Raw genomic sequence first — 17,256 nt, forward strand, 5'->3', positions numbered from 1 at the left:
TCAAGTCATCTGACAGCTGTTAGATGTATTTGTTACAATTTCAAGCTGTAAATTACTGTAATATGTTGTGCATCGTAAATTATTACAAAGGAAAGAAAGATGGTATGACTGACCATGGAAAAGGCTTCAAAAAGCCATATAGATTTGAGAATTGTACTTCAGGAGTGGAAATTTGCTAATGTTATTCCATTATTTAAGAAGCAAGGCTGGAAGAAACCAGGAAACCATAGACTGCCATTTAACTGCCATTTTGTAAAATATCCTGTGACAATACTGTGTCATGTTTCTTGTGCAGGATTTTGTTAGGAGTCAGTTCTATTTATCGGAGCCGCTTTGTCTGTAACCAACAACCCCTGTTGATACTGCAGAAGCATAATTGGTTCTATTTGCTAGAATGTTTGTTTTAATCTGAACTAATGCAGTTCTGTTAGTTTAGTTTTTTTCCCCTGAGGCTTTTCAGAGCAGGACTTGATTAGGTTGATTCATAGAAAAAAATCATGTGACTGGGTGGGACTAGGTTTACACAGAGAAATCAAGTCAGTTGCTGTTTGGAATTATTAGAGAAAAGTGGCTCTCTTTCTCTCTGGATTCGGAGACTAGGATCTGCCAGCAAATAAGTCTCTTTCTCTGGATGCTGCTGTATGGGAATCAGAAGACTGGTGTCTTTCTGTATCTGTCCAGAGGGACTAAAGGCTGGAAATGCAGCAACCACGTGAGCCTATCGCCAGAATTTACCACCCCGCCCGCCATGTGAATTGGAGCGGACGAGGGGTGGAACATGGAAAGGTCCTTTGACCTCGGTCGGGATTTTATGGTTTCAGGACGAACGAGGCCCCTGTTTGAAAACATACAATGTTTTGGCCTCAACTACTTCCCATGGTAACGAATTCCACAGGCTAGTCCTGTCAAGGGCAGTAAATTGTATCTCACCTTTGTAATTCAGCTCTTTTGTCCACGTTTGGACCAAGGCTGTAATGAGGTCTAGAGTCAAGTGGCCCTGGTGGAATCAAAACTGAGGATTGCTAAGCAGCTTGTTGCTTAATAAGTGGCACTTGATAACATTTTAATTACACCTTCCCTCCCTTTGCTAGTGATTGAGAGTAGACTGATGGGACAGTAATTGGTCAGATTTGATTTGTCCTGCTATTTATTGCCAGGACATACCTGAGCAATTTTCCACATTGCCAGGTAGATGTCAGTCTCCTTACAGGAATAACTTGTCTAAGAGCACAGCAGTTCTGAAGCACAAACCTTCAGTACCACAACCAGAATATTGGTAGGGCCCATAACCTTTGCTGCAGTGTAGACATTACGTCTCCAGCTAGGTAAGCGCACCTACTGTTTTATGACTGTTGCCTTAAGACAACATGGCCTCAACTATTTAAGTGCAATAGACTCCAAGTTGCTTTAGTTGAATTTATCCCACTTTCTATAGTTAAACTTCACTCTTCCGAGAGCTACGGTGGCAGAAAGGACATTTGATAAGGACTTGTCTACTGAGGTAGTATGGGCTGAGGTTAGAAACAGGAAAGGAGAGGTCACCCTGTTGGGAGTTTTCTATAGGCCTCCGAAAAGTTCCAGAGATGTAGGGGAAAGGATTGCAAAGATGATTCTGGATAGGAGCGAAAGTACAGTAAGAAGTCTCACAACACCAGGTTAAAGTCCAACAGGTTTATTTGGTAGCAAACGCCACTAGCTTTCGGAGCGCTGCTCCTTCGTCAGGTGAGTGGGAGATCTGTTCACAAACAGCAACAGGGCATATAAAGACACAAACTCAATTTACAGAATAATGATTGGAATGCGAGTCTTTACAGCTAATCAAGTCTTAAAAGTACAGACAATGTGAGTGGAGAGAGCATTAAGCACAGGTTAAAGAGATGTGTATTGTCTCCAGACAGGACAGTTAGTGAGATTTTGCAAGTCCAGGCAAGTCGTGGGGGTTATAGATAGTGTGACATGAACCCAAGATCCCAGTTGAGGCCATCCTCATGTGTGCGGAACTTGGCTATCAGTCTCTGCTCAGCGACTCTGCGCGGTCGTGTGTCGTGAAGGCCGCCTTGGAGAACGCTTACCCGAAGATCAGAGGCCGAATGCCCGTGACCGTTGAAGTGTTCCCCAACAGGAAGAGAACAGCCTTGCCTGGTGATTGTCGAACGGTATTCAGTCATCCGTTATCGTTGTGTCTGCATGGTTTCCCCAATGTACCATGCCTCGGGACATCCTTTCCTGCAGCGTATCAGGTAGAACACTTCAGCTGAGGGAGCTCGGTCTTTTCTCCTTGGAGAGATGTAGGATGAGAGGGGACCTAATAGAGGTATATAAGATGTTGAGAGGCATAGATTGGGTGGACTCTCAGAGGCTTTTTCCCAGGATGGAAATGGCTGCTATGAGAGGACACAGGTTTAAGGTGCTGGGGGGTAGGTACAGGGGAAATGTTAGGGGGAAGTTTTTCACACAGAGGGTGGTGGGTGAGTGGAATCAGCTGCTGTCAGTGGTGGTGGAGGCAAACTCAATAGGGTCTTTTAAGAGACTCCTGGATGAGTACATGGGACTTAATAGAATGGAGGGTTATAGGTAGGCCTAAAAGGTAGGGATATGTTCGGCACAACTTGTGGGGTCGAAGGGCCTGTTTTGTGCTGTAGTTGTCTATGTTTCTATGTAATGGATTATAGAATTTTCCCCACTACTGACATCAGGCTTACTGGTGTATAATTCCCTGTTTTCTCGCTGCCATTCTTTTTAAATAGTGGGGTTGCATTAGCTGTCCTCTGCTCTGGAGGAACTGTTCCAGAGTCTATACAATCTTGGAAGATGACCACCAATGAATGCATCCATTGTTTCCCGGGCTATTTCCTTAAATACTCTGGGATGTAGATTATCAGGCTCTGAGGATTTATTGGCCTTCAATCCCCAACACTATTTCTCTACTAATTATGATCTTCTTCAGTTCCACCCTCTCTCCTTGTGTTTCCCAACATTTTTGGTATCTTATTTGTGTCCTCTTGAAGACCGAACCAAAGTATGTATTCAATCGGTCATCCATTTCTTTGTTCCTCATTATAAATTCCCCTGTTTCTGACTGTATGGGGCCTACATCTGTCTTTAGAAATCTTTTTCTCCTCACACACCTATAGAAACTTTTACAATCAGTTTTTATGTTCCCTGCAAGCTTACTCTCATTTTCCATTTTCCCTTTCTTAATCAGTCCCTTGGTCTTCCTTTGCTGAATTCTAAACTGTTCCCAATCCTCAGGTCTATTGTTATTTTTGGTCAATTTGTATGCATCACCTTTGGATCTAATACTGTCTCTAAATCATAAGCCATGGTTTGGCCACCTTTCCAATTTTACTTTGGCGCCAGATAGGAATAGACAATTGTTGCAGTTCACTCATGCACTCCTTGAATGTTTGCCATTGCCTATCCACCGTCATCCCTTGAAGTAATGTTTCCCAATTTACCATTGCCAACTCGCGTGTCATATCATCATAGTTTCCTTTATTAAGATTCAGGACCTTAGTCTCAAAATCAACAACGTCACTCTACACCTTGATGAAAAATTCTATCATGTTATGGTCGCTCATCTCCAAGGGGTCTCGCACAACTAGATTGCCAATTGTTCTTTTCTCATTTAGGACGGAGGTGAGGAGACATTTCTTCACCCAAAGAGTGGTGAGCCTGTGGAATTCATTACCACCGGAAGTAATTGATGCCAAAACATTGAATGTATTCAAGAGGTGGCTAGATATAGCACCTGGGGCGAATGGGATCAAAGGTTATGGGGAAAAAGCGGGATTATGCTATTGAGTTGGACGATCAGCCATAATCGTAATGAATGGTGGAGTAGGCTTGAAGGGCCAAATAGTCTCCTCCTGCTCCTATCTTCTATGTTTCTATTACACTATATCCAGTCTAAAATGGCTTGTTCTCCAGTTGTTTCTTCAACGTATTGGTCCAGAAAATCATCCCGTATACTCTCCGAAATACCTCCTCTACTGTATTGTGACTAATTTGATTTGCCTAATCTATATGTAGATTAAAATCACCTATAATTACAGATGTTTCTTTATTGCATGCATCTCTAATTCCCTATTTAACATTATTCCCAAAATCTCCACTACAGTTTGGGGTCTATATGTAACGTTTTTTGTCCCTTGGTGTTTCTTAGCTCTACCCCATATAGATTCCACATTGTTGGAGCTGATATCCTCCCTCAATATGGTGTTAATTTTCTCTTTAACCAGCAGTGGAACTCCACTGCCTTTACCTTTTTGTCCATCCTTCCTGATTACTGAATAACCTTGGATATTCAGTTCCCATCTCTGGCCACCCTGTAGCCATGTCTCCTTAACCCTGACGAGATCATGCAAGAAGTCTTGCGCCCCAATGTAATTTCCGAGCACCATGTTTTAAAAGCACCCAGGCGGCTGCAGTTTTATTCCACTCTGAATTGCGATCCAGGAATTGGTTCAGAAACCTATGGCTGCACCGGCACCAAGACTCAGTGATGCATCCCTGGAAGTACTGCTGAATGCAGTGGAGAACAGGAGGGATGTCCTCTACCTCAGGGATAGCACTGACTCACCAATCCTGCATAGTGGACAGTCGTCAGGGTGGTGACTGTGAACTGTACACACCAGGGCATGGTCATGCAGTGCAGGAAAAGGATGAATGACCTCATCTGCTCCACCAGAATAAGTGAACCCTCTACTGCTCTAACTTACCTCACACAGTAGGAACTGGGACACGGGCCTCAGTGGCAAAGACCACACAACTCCATGCTGTTGCTCATCTGCTGGATAGTCCACCCAAATGATGCTCACCTGGTGGGATAGTCCACATGATCGATGTGAATACTGCTGGTATAATCCATCCAGTCAATCATACCTAACCAGTGCTCAGGAAACCACCAGCTTCTGAGTCCTCCTTCTTTTCCGGGGCTGTCCAGGGTGGTAGGTGGTGGGGTGGGGTGCATAGAATGATTCCTCTGAGGTTAATTTGAATCCTGTCAATAGGATGCAAAATGGCTTCCCGATGGTCTGTTACAGGATTGGCAACATGGCATTATCCTGCCATGATGATCGGGAACCGCAATTTCTCGCTATTGGGAAACTGCGTTTCATGTTCCGGAGGAATTGTCTGCCCCATCCAATCTGATCCCGCCCCTATTATACCTTACTGACTGCATGTAATGATGTAAGCTTGCAGTGACCATTATATTAGGAAGTTTAAAGCCGACTACAAACAGTCATTAAAATGCAAAGACTTCTCTAGGGATGTCTACTGAATTTTATAAAAGATGTAAAAACCCTTTGGCTTCTAAAGGAACAGGAGACAGAAGGGACTTCAATGTAATTAACTTCCTTGCTTGTTAGAAGCAATGATTCATTGAAAATTAACAGCCATTTTAATATTTTTGAACTGTATAAAGGAGACTGAGAAGCCATTCTTGTGGCAATGTGTGGAGAATCCAGAAGACTTCAGGAAGTAAGTTCCAGCCCATAGTCCTCAGTTGAGCTAACTGTAAACAGCATGGTAGGGCAGGGAGAAAATGAAAAGTCACATTGGGTTCTAGTCAGTTGGCCTCAGTTATAGTTACAGTTTGGCCTCAACTGGAGCAACATGAAAATCTGTTTTACGCAGTGAGTGGTCAGGTACTGGAATGCTGCACCAGAGTGTGATGGAGGCAGATTCAATCAGGATTTTCAAAATAGAATTGAACAATTACTTCAAGAGAAAAAAACTGCAGGGCTACATGGAAAGGGCAGCGGAGTATTTCCCAAAGGCATTCGATAAGTTGCCGGTCAAACAGTTAATACGCAAGAGGTTCAAGGAGTTGGCAGTAATACGTCAGCATGGATGGAGGATTGGTTAATGGACTGGAGGCAAAGTGTAGGGATATACGGAATGTTTTTCAACTTGGCAGGCTGTAACTATCAGTGCAAGAATCAGTGGTGTGCCCATTACTATTTACAATTTATATTAATGACTTCGATGAAGAGCCAAAGTATCTATGTTTGTTAATGATACTAAGCTTGGTGGGAATGCAAACTGTGAAAGGACACAAAGAGGTTGCAAAGCGATATAAACAGGTTAAGAGAGTGCATAACAACGCAATGAAATAAGTATAATATGGGGGAGTGTGGGGTTATTCCCTTCAGTGGTAATAATAGAAAAGCAGAACGTTTTTAAAAGGTGTAACATTTGTAAATGCCCAACTTGATCCCCTCCCTCTCCCCACAGTTCTGAAATCCCACCCCCAAAATTTATCATCACCTACCCCTGACTTCCTACCCCTCCAACCCCCAATCTCTGAAACCCCCCCCAGGTTCCAAACTACCACCCCTATCCCAAGCTCCCTCCCTCTTTGATGTCCACCTCCTGACCACCCAAATCCTATCCACTTACCTTAGATACTTAACTTCTCCCTACCTGTCAATTTCACTGGACCTTTAAACCTACCTGCTTTGTGGCAGCTAATGCAGTAAAAATGGGGAGGTTATGCCCTTGAGTCTGCCGGAGCTGGACTGCACTGGACCTGTGAGGAGTCTTGCAATCCAAGCAGCTTTAGCAATTGGAAGTGTCAGCGCAATTGTCAAGGGCAAGTAATTATGTATTTATTTTTTCTAATTCCTGCAGGCCATTTCTATGCGATGCTGGTCAGAAGTTCTGGCCCAGTATGAACATTGAGCATCATTTGCTCATCGTCTCGAGCATTAGGCCATTCTTACAACACTTAAGCCTTCTGTGATGTCTACGTGTGCACTTATATCCAACTCTACTTCTCCACCACTTTTCTGAACCTTACCACTCCCTGTGGCTGTCAGACCATTTGTCCAGTTGTGAATGGGTTTCAGTTTCCTCCAGCTAAACATTTTTGAACCATGGCCTATTTATTGACTGGTTTCCAATTAGATAAATTCCCTTTGGAACTATTGGCATTGAATGTAATTGTGGAAATCACTGTCAGTTTAAGAAGAATGGAATACTTTTAGCACATTTTCTTTTCAAACATTTCTTCTTTTCCTCCCTCCTGTCCTGAAGATGTTGACTCTTTCCTGAAATTCTGTGCCAAGAGCACTGGCCACATTCCAGTACCTTGCTCAAAGGCCATACTTCATGTATGAGCCTTTTAGTGAGTATGACAAGCTATTTGACCATCCAATCCTATTTCACCGTTGTGTTCACAGTTGAAAAAGGCTCCTGGATCAGTTGATCTAATCTCAGGTGGCAGTAAGGATACTACAATTGGCCTCCCACCCTAGGTCAAAAAGACCACTAAATTGCAAGCCCTGAAAAACTTTGCCCTCCTTAGTCTGCAATGAGGGCAGCTGCACCTTCTTGCTGCTGCCCCTGTGGAGATGTACTAAGTCAACATAAATTAATAATTGGATCTCGAATCTCCATGATCTGTGTAATTGGGTTGTACATTGTGCAAAGGTGTTTTTAGCACAGGTGTCAACATCAAATAGAGTATATAGAGTAAAATCCCTTCTGTTATACATTAGCAGTGCACCTTAACCTCAATCTCATGCCAATCATCTTAAACTTTAAGTTGTTATACTAATATGATTATAGGCAGTTTTGAGACCTACACCTCTTAGGACCAGGGTTAAGATGGTACACACATGTTGACTTAAAATTCTGATAACTTTGAAGGATACTTTAATACCATCTGTCTGATCTTGCCAGTGTACCAATTCATCAAACCCAAGCATCTAGGTTTAGTTTTGGATAATTTCTGATCATAATCGTTCATTGTTCAGGTAGAGCAGCTATATTCCCCAGTGTTATCAAATTCAGGAAATTGCATGTAACCTCTTGGAGCATATTTTTGCATTTACCAACAAATACTTGTCTGTTATATATGATGTAAGGTTTTGTAATTGCAAAAGTATAGGAAAATGAGGATATAGATATAGAAATATTTTCTAAACTGCCACCATTCAGATAATAATCTTCCTTCCTGTTTTTGCCACCAAAGTGGATAACCCTCACATTCATCCACATTATATTGCATTTGTCAAGTATTTGTCCACTCAGCCAGCCTATTCAAGTCACCCTGCAGCCTCTTAGCATCCTCCTCACAGCACACACTGCCACCTAACTTAGTGTCGTCTGCAAATTTGGAGATATTGCATTCAATTCCTTCATCCAAATCATTAATTGAGGGTGGCACGGTGGCACAGTGGTTAGCTCTGCTGCCTCACAGCTCCAGGGACCTGGGTTCGATTTCCGGCTTGGGTCACTGTCTGTGTGGAGTTTGCACATTCTCTTCGTGTCTCCGTGGGTTTCCTCCGGGTGCTCCAGTTTCCTCCCACAGTCCAAAGATGTGGGGTTAGGTTGATTGGCCATGCTAAAATTGCGCCTTAGTATCCTGAGATGCGTAGGTTAGCGTGATTAGCGGGTAAATATGTAGGGATATGGGGGTAGGGCCTGGGTGGGATTGTGGTTGGTGCAGACTCGATGGACCAAATGGCCTCTTTCTGCACTGTAGGGTTTCTATGATTCTATGACAGTGTGGAGTCTGCATGTTCTCCCTGTGTCTGCGTGGGTTTCCTCCGGATGCTTCAGTTTCCTCCCATAGTCCGAAAGACGTGCTGGTTAGGTGCATTGGCCATTCTAAATTCTCCCTCAGTGTAACTGAATAGGTGCCAGGAGTGTGGCAACTAGGGGATTTTCACAGTAACTTCATTGCAGCATGGACATAAGACTACTTGTGACACTAATGAATAAACTTTAAACTAAGGTATATTGTGAATAGCTGGGGTCTCAGCACTGAACCCTGCGATATCCCACTAGTCACTGCCTGCCACTATGAAAAGGACCCGTTTATTCCCACTCTCTGCTTCCTGTCTGCCAACCAGTTCTCTATCCATGTCAATACATTCCCCCCAAAACCATGAGTTTTAATTTTGCTCACCAATCTCTTGTGTGGGACCCTGTCAAAAGCCTTTTTAAAGTCCAGATACAAACATCCACTGGTTTACTCTTGTCCACTCTAGTGGTCACATCCTCAAAAAATTCCAGACTTGTCAAGCATGATTTCCCTTCAGTGAATCCATGTTGACTTGGACCGATCCTGTCACCACTTTCCAAATGCTCAGTTATTATATCCTTAATAATTGACTCCAGCATTTTCCCCACCACCGATGTCAGGCTAACCGGTCTATAATTCCCCGTTTTCTTTCCCTCCTTTTTTAAAAAGTGGGGTTACATCTCCATCCTCCAATCTACTGGAACTCTTCCAGAGTATATAGAATGCTGGAAAATGATCACCAATGCGTCCACTATTTCTAGGGCCACTTCCTTGAGTACTCTGGGATGCAGAACATCAGGCCCTGGAGACTTATCGGGTTTTAATCCTTGGAATTTCCCCAGTACAATTTCCTGACTAATAAGGATTTCCTTCAGTTCCTCCTCCATTCTAGACCCTCTGTCCCCTAGTATTTCTGGAAGGTTATTTGTGGCCTCCTTAATGGAGACAGACCTAAAGTATTTGTTTAGCTGGTCTGCTTTCTCTTTGTTGCCCATTATGAATTCACCTGATTTTAACTTTAAGAGACCTACATTTGTCTTCACCAGTCTTTTTCACTTCACATATCTATGGAAGCTTTTGCAGTCAGTTTTTATGTTTTTTGCAAGCCTACTCTCGTATTCTATTTTCCCCTTCTGAATTAAACCCTTTGTCCTCCTCTGCTGGATTTTAAATTTCTTCCAGTCCTCAGGTTTTCTGCTTTTTCGGGCCAATTTATATGCCTCCTCATTGGCTTTAACACTATCCCTGATTTCCCTTGTTAGGCATGGATGAGCCACCTGTTTTACTCCAGACAGGGATGTACAGTTGTTGAAGTTCATCCATGTTCTTTAAATGTCTGCCATTACCTATTCACTGTCAACTCGTTGCCAGCTTATCCTAGCCAACGCTCGTTTCATACCATCAAGTTTTCCTCAGGTTCAGGACCCCAGAGTCAGACTTAACTTTGTCACTCTCCATCTTAATGAAGTATTCTACCATATTATGGTCACTCTTCCCCAAAGGATCTTGCACCACAAGGTTGCTCATTAATCCTCTCTCATTACACAATACCCAGTCTAGGATGGCCTGCTCTCTAGTTGGTTCCTCAACATATTGGTCGAGAAAACCATCCTTTATACATTCCAAGAAATCCTCCTCCATCGCATTGTTACCAGTTTCATGAGCCCAATCAATATGCAGAATGAAGTCACCCATGATAACTGCTGTACCCTTACGTACCCTTATATTTGAGACACATGTGTATTTGAATTTTGATAGTATATTTTTTTTATTTAGGACCACATATTAGCAAGACGTAAATCCACAACTATTCACTCTGTAAAGTTAATATAAAAATCTTCTCAGAAGTCTACTACATAACAGAATTCTACAGTAGCTGTATCTTCATAGTCAGTGATTTTTTTTTATTGCTCCTTGAGAAATGCAGTCTTGGCACTATACCTGGAAGATGTAATACTTTTTCTCCAGTTGATAAATTCCAACGTTCAAGACAATATTAATTTCCTCCTCTGTAATCACTAAAACTGTCTTCATGAGGGTCTTTCTTGGTCTCCGTGGGCGTACCATAACGTACCACTTTGCATTCATCAAATTTGGACCTCTTTAAGCATCCCCAATTTTAATTGCCCCACCATTGTTGACAGCATATTGAGTTGCCTTGGTCCTAAGTTCTGTAATTCAGTCCATATCTCTGCCTCTCTACCTTGCTTTCATCCTTTAAAATGCACCTTAAAACCTACTTCTTCGATCAAGTTTCCTAATGTCATTGTATGTGGCTTCATGTTATATTTGTTTGATAATGCTCCTGTGAAGCACCTTGGCACATTTTATTATCTTAAGACTTCGTATAAATGCAGGTTTTTGTATCAGCCTAAGATTCTACGAAAAAGGACATGTTCAGATCCAGTAAGGTCAGAAGGATGGGTATAACCCAATTACAAAAGGCCTGGCAGCTGCGAGTGAGATCAGTTTTATACTGCCCTATCCCTTTGCATTTGTAGCTGCTGCTGACCTTAACTGTTTTCTGCTGTCAATGCATAAGCCACCCGAGTATTAAGTAAGTTCAGTGCCTGCATCATCTTCCAAGGATAACTGGCATCAAAACTTACCTGCTCCAAATGTCACTGGCCTGTAAAGCCTGTTTGATCATTAGAATCCAATTGACTTTTAATTCTTTATTTAAATATTGAGGGCTGATTTTTGGTACCCACCCACCTAATTTATAATGGAGAGCAACTTGTGGGGTAGGTGGGAAGGTATTTGGATTGGCACCTGACATTTTATGTTCCCCACCCTCCCAGCCCCCCTGTGCCAGTCGGGGCCATAAAATCCAATCCCAAGTTCTAAGAACTGTGGGTGAAATTTCAATCCACAACAGGAATTGCTTGCTCTTGTTACGAACTGCTCTCTAATCCTTTATCACTGCCTAACCTAAAGGTCATTACTTTTATTTCCTTTTCTCTGCTCATGGCCCATTCTCTCTCATCTCCCATCCTTTTCTGTCACCAAATCATGTCATCCTTAATTTCTTCCTTCCGTCTACTTCGTCACCTGCCAAATCCCTACCGTAACAAATTATTGCTCCTTTCCTTTCTTCCCTCCTGCAACCCAAGCTGGAATCCCTCTTGAAAAAGCCATGGCTACTCTCTATATGTCTGTTGAAATTTTGTGAAAGGTTCATTAAGGTACCTCCTTAAGAGCAACAGCCCCAACTGCAAAATTCTTTTCCTATATGATTTTCTTGGTCACTGAACCTGTTGGGAACTAATTTAGTCAACACCTTTACAGATGATTTCAATTTCCATCTTAATTCGTCTTACGCTCTCTGGTGTCACTTCATCCAGCCTTTTGTTCTTTCTTATCCAATCCCTTCATATTGTTCTTCTATTCATATTAACAACAAACCCTTCAATCTTAAATTTTGCATACTCATTGGTGTCTTTAATCTGTAATTCTTGATGGCAGACGATACCATTTCTGCCCATTTACCTAAATTCCTTATCATCTGTATCCTCTGCTCCTTCTGAACTGTGTCTGTTCCTGAAAAAAACTTCACTCCCTTACAATTTTAAGCTGGGCAGTTCTGCAACTATCAGTCTGGTAGATTGCTCCACACTTCTACGTTTGATGACCTTGCCCTTTACTCTATTCCATCTGGCTATTTCTTTTGGTAATACCCTATCTTTGCTCCCCAAAGTGCAAAGGATGAAGATTGAGCATATCTGGTACACAACTGTTTCATTGTTTTGTCACCAGTTTATAACAGGCTTCACTCTCAAGCCAAAACTAGCTCCTACTCTAGAATAATTTGGAGAACAAATTTAGCTTTTTTTTTTTACTCCACTACAAACCATCTCCTTAAACTCATTTCCCACTTTCCCAATCCCCACTTCCAACAACAAAGGCTCTTTCTGAATTCATCTTGTTTTATGATGCTTTCTCCAGAAATAGCTTCACTTTCTACCTCTACATTGTTACCTCCAGATCTATCCTTAGTCTCATCCTCATCCTTTTCTATATGCTACACCATCACAACATCATCCAAAGCATAGAATTGGCTTCCAAATTTGCGCTGATGGCACCCAGCTCTAATGCTCCTACACTTCTTTGTCTATACATAGAACAGTACAGCACAGAACAGGCCCTTTGGCCCTCGATGTTGTGCCGAGCTTTATCTGAAACCAGGATCAAGCTATCCCACTCCCTATCATCCTGGTGTGCTCCATGTGCCTATCCAATAACCGCTTAAATGTTCCTAAAGTGTCTGACTCCACTATCACTGCAGGCAGTCCATTCCACACCCCAACCACTCTCTGCGTAAAGAACCTACCTCCGATATCCTTCCTATATCTCCCACCATGAACCCTATAGTTATGCCCCCTTGTAATAGCTCCATCCACCCGAGGAAATAGTCTTTGAACGTTCACTCTATCTATCCCCTTCATCATTTTATAAACCTCTATTAAGTCTCCCCTCAGCCTCCTCCGCTCCAGAGAGAACAGCCCTAGCTCCCTCAACCTTTCCTCATAAGACCTACCCTCCAAACCAGGCAGCATCCTGGTAAATCTCCTCTGCACTCTTTCCAGCGCTTCCACATCCTTCTTATAGTGAAGTGACCAGAACTGCACACAATATTCCAAATGTGGTCTCACCAAGGTCCTAAACAGTTGCAGCATAACCCCACGGCTCTTAAACTCCAACCCCTTGTTAATAAAAGCTAACACACTATAGGCCTTCTTCACAGCTCTATCCACTTGAGTGGCAACCTTTAGAGATCTGTGGATATGGACCCCAAGATCTCTCTGTTCCTCCACAGTCTTCAGAACCCTACCTTTGACCCTGTAATCCACATTTAAATTAGTCCTACCAAAATGAATCACCTCACATTTATCAGGGTTAAACTCCATTTGCCATTTTTCAGCCCAGCTTTGCATCCTATCTATGTTTCTTTGCAGCCTACAACAGCCCTCCACCTCATCCACTACTCCACCAATCTTGGTGTCATCAGCAAATTTACTGATCCACCCTTCAGCCCCCTCCTCATCCATTGTTTTTGTACTATCAGACTGCTTATCTGATATTCAGTCTTATCTGCGCTGCCATTTCCTTTGCTTATACTTTGGGAAAACTCAAAGACCTTATGTAAGGCTCCTGCCATAATAATGTCCTATGGCACCAATTTTATCTTCCTTCCTGGCCACTGCCTCAAGCTGAACCAAACTGTTTGCAACCTTGCCATCTCACTCAACACCCAGCTGCGTTTTCAACTCCAAATCCAAACCATCACAAAAGCCATTTACTTCCACTTCTGAAGCATCGCCTTCATCTGCCCTGCCTCAGTCAATTTGCCGCTGAAACACTTATCCATGTCTTTGTCACCTCCAATTCTCTCCTAGCTGACCTCCCATTCCCCACTCTGCGTCAACTTTAATTCATTCAGAACTCTGGTACCTCTCTCCCATCCTGCAACAAGTCCTACTTATCCATCACACTTGTCCTCGCTGTCCTAAACTTTGCTTCCAATCACCCAATACCTCCAATTTAATGTTCGCTCTGTTGTGTTTAAAATCTTTTATAGCCTTACCCTCCTTTATCTCTGCAACCTTCTCCAGTCCTATGGCTACTCACACTTCCTCACCGTCCACAAGAACTCTCCGTTGTTTTAATTCTGGCCTCGTGTGTACTAGCGACTAGCTGGAAATAAGGTGCCTTCTTTAATTCCTTCTCTTCTCATTAACTTACTTTTCCATTTAGTTTGAATTAGCCTTTTGCATTTATTATTTTATAACTAAATTGCATTAATTTGCAATTTTCTGAATTTCTGACATTTTTCATTTTCTAGTTAAATGTTTGATAACTTGCTATGAAATACTGAATGTGATGAAAGAAAGCCATTTGGCATTCTTCTGAAATTCTCTCAAAAGGCTTTTTATTTGTTAATCCCCCTCATTAACCCATCACTTTATTATTGGCTAAATTGATGTTAACAACATTGCATGGACAAATTCTATAACCAGCATGTCTGAAATTCTTGGATGTGTTATTTTGTTTCTGTTCATTAATTGGAGATGTTGAATTGCATATTTTTGTGGTACTGAGTTAGTCTATGCACACGAATGATATACAAATTGAAGCAGGAGTTAAACAATTTCTTTTCCAGGTTCAACTGACAATAATGAGGATACCTTGTAAATTCTTCTCGTATCTACGGTTTCAAAAGTCTCTACAGTTACAACCGAGAGATGCTGGTGAAAACATAAAGCAACTCCGAGGAATAACATCAGGCCCTTCAGCCAGGGAAAAACCTTCTGACTCTTTTGAACTCTTCGGAAAATTCTACTCTCGAGATGACTATACAAATGTTACATCAAAGATTTTGTCCAAAGTGGGGAAAAGCTTACAGAACCAAAGAAACCACCCTTTATGGCTCATTAAGGAACGCATTAAGGATCATTTCTATACGCATTATTTAAATCGCAATAAGAATCCATTGTTTTCCGTGTATGATAACCTGTCCCCTGTGGTTACCACTGAGCAGAACTTTGACAGTTTACTTATACCACCGGATCACGCAAGCAGAAGGAAAGGGGATAACTTTTATTTGAATCAAACTAATATGCTCCGGGCTCACACATCTGCTCACCAGCACGAACTTATTCGTGCAGGCCTCAACGCCTTTCTGGTAGTTGGGGATGTCTACCGGCGAGATGAAATTGACAGCAGCCACTATCCGGTCTTCCATCAAATGGAGGGGGTCAGACTATTTTCAAAGCACGAGGTGAGAGTTGACAGGTATTATTCCTTAGTTACCTCAAAAATTCTGTTTGATGCAAATGTTTAGTCTTTGGTCTCGTGTTGATGGATGAAAGAACCAATATCTTTTACAGTCTTCTTCCCTCATTTATTGAGTTGATGACTCTTGCTGGGGTACAATACCATAGTTGGATGGTGATGCGTTACAGCTCCCCCCAATGGACATTCTTCACAGTTGACCCATGACAATTATTTGTGGATTGCATCCAAGTTCTTTCCATTGTCACTTGAGTTCAGTAAGAACCACTCTTTAGTGACCAGGAATGGATGGAAACCTGTGATGGCCAATCTTATTGTGATCAGCTAACAGTGCAGCGTCATATTATTAGCCTTTTCATCCCTGAGTCTCATTTCAGGACTTGAGAACGGAATCTAGAAAGAAATTGCAGTGCATTGGTGAGGAGGTGCTGCATTGCTAGAGTTAGTTCCATCCTTAAACTGAGATGCCCTTTTACTCTGGTTCAGACAAATATTAATAATTAATTCCATGGCACAACTTCAAGAATGATAGAGAGATCTCCCAGTCTCCAAACTAAGTTTTGTCCAATGTGGGGAGGGTTTTAAACAGCTTGGCAGGGATATGAAACCAGAAGGAAATATTGGAGGGGAAAACCAAGGTGCACAGAGATTTGAGAGAGACAGATAGCACTGGAGTAGAAAATAGTAAGTTATTAGGTGGAGTCAAAGAGTGAATGTAATAAAATTTAAGTTGGGGTTATTGTGCATGTATGTAAAGGAGAAGATTGTGGTCAATAAATTATGTGAGTTGCAGGCGCAGATAGATTAGATATGGCAATAATGGAGCCAAGACTCAAGGAATGGCAGGACTGGGTTCCAGGATGCAAAGTGTTCAAGAAAGATAGGAAAAGAAAGGAGCAGGGGTTAGCAGTATTGTTTGAGGTTAACATTACAGAAGAGGGAGGGGATGCCTCACATGGGTCGAGGAATCTATTTGGTTAGAACTAAGAAATGTTAGAACTATCATTGCATGCTGGATGTATTCTATAGGCCACCAACTAATGGAAAAGATAAGGATGAACAAATTTGCAATGAAATTATAGTAAGCTGCAAGAATTATAGTGATTATAATGGAGGACTTCAATTATCTTAAAATAGACAGTATAGTAATAAAGTAAAAGACAGCGAGGGGGAAGAATTTTTAGAATGTGTTGAGGAAAATTTTCTACAACAGTATATTTCCCATCCGTCTAGGAAGGTGGCCTGGCAGCATCTGATTTTGGGGAATGTGGAGGTGGAGTGGCAGAAACAGAGGTGAAGTGTATCTAGTGAGCTGAACATTAGTGATAATGATAATAGTATTATAAGATTTAAGTTGGCTATGGAAAAAGACAAGAAGTAATCCAGAGTAGAAATGATTAATTGACGAAAGACAATGGAGTAAGAATGGATCTGGTCCATTTAATTGGAGTAAAGATTGCTAATTAAAACTGTTACGGAACAAAGGGTTGCCTTGAAAGAGGTGATAGTTTGTGTATAGTCAAGGTGCATTCCCGTGATGAGGAAAGGTATAGCAAACAAATCCAAAGCATCTTGGATGAAGAAAGAGATGGGGGGTGGGATTTTTAACACACCCTCATCTTGTCTTTAGTGGCGGAGGAAGCGTGCCATTGGCTCGCGGCAGGATCTTCTGCTCCCATTATTGTCAAGGGGTTTCCTGTTGAATGCACCCCCATGGCTGGGGTGTGCCATTGAGAGGACCGAAAGACCCCGCTGGCGAGAGTAAGATAAAGTCCAAAAAGAGTGCACGTGAGAGATATCAAGTGGATAATACAATTGAGAACCAATCTCAATACAGAAGGTTCAGAATGGAAATGAAAAAGAACAAATAAAAGAAGCCAACAGATAGTGGGCGTAATTTTACCACTTCACCATGCCGAGTGCAAATG

The 17,256-nt window shown here is 42.1% G+C and overlaps 1 protein-coding gene across 13 annotated transcripts in view; it reads left to right on the plus strand.

Moving 5' to 3' along the window:
- fars2 (phenylalanyl-tRNA synthetase 2, mitochondrial) overlaps positions 1-17,256 on the plus strand; it is a 421,493-nt gene that overhangs the window by 105,579 nt on the left and 298,658 nt on the right. For 8 of the 13 annotated variants that reach the window (XM_078199190.1, XM_078199175.1, XM_078199233.1 and 5 more), the window contains one exon: positions 14,697-15,314. In XM_078199190.1, the coding sequence (XP_078055316.1) occupies positions 14,712-15,314 (603 nt within the window). In that variant the 5' untranslated portion in view covers positions 14,697-14,711. Of the gene's footprint in view, positions 1-14,114; positions 14,242-14,696; positions 15,315-17,256 lie in introns of all 13 variants that reach the window. The other 5 variants (XM_078199216.1, XM_078199225.1, XM_078199252.1 and 2 more) reach the window with 1 other exon arrangement.

This window comes from Mustelus asterias, chromosome 2, assembly GCF_964213995.1.
Source record: "Mustelus asterias chromosome 2, sMusAst1.hap1.1, whole genome shotgun sequence".
NCBI lineage: Eukaryota > Metazoa > Chordata > Chondrichthyes > Carcharhiniformes > Triakidae > Mustelus > Mustelus asterias.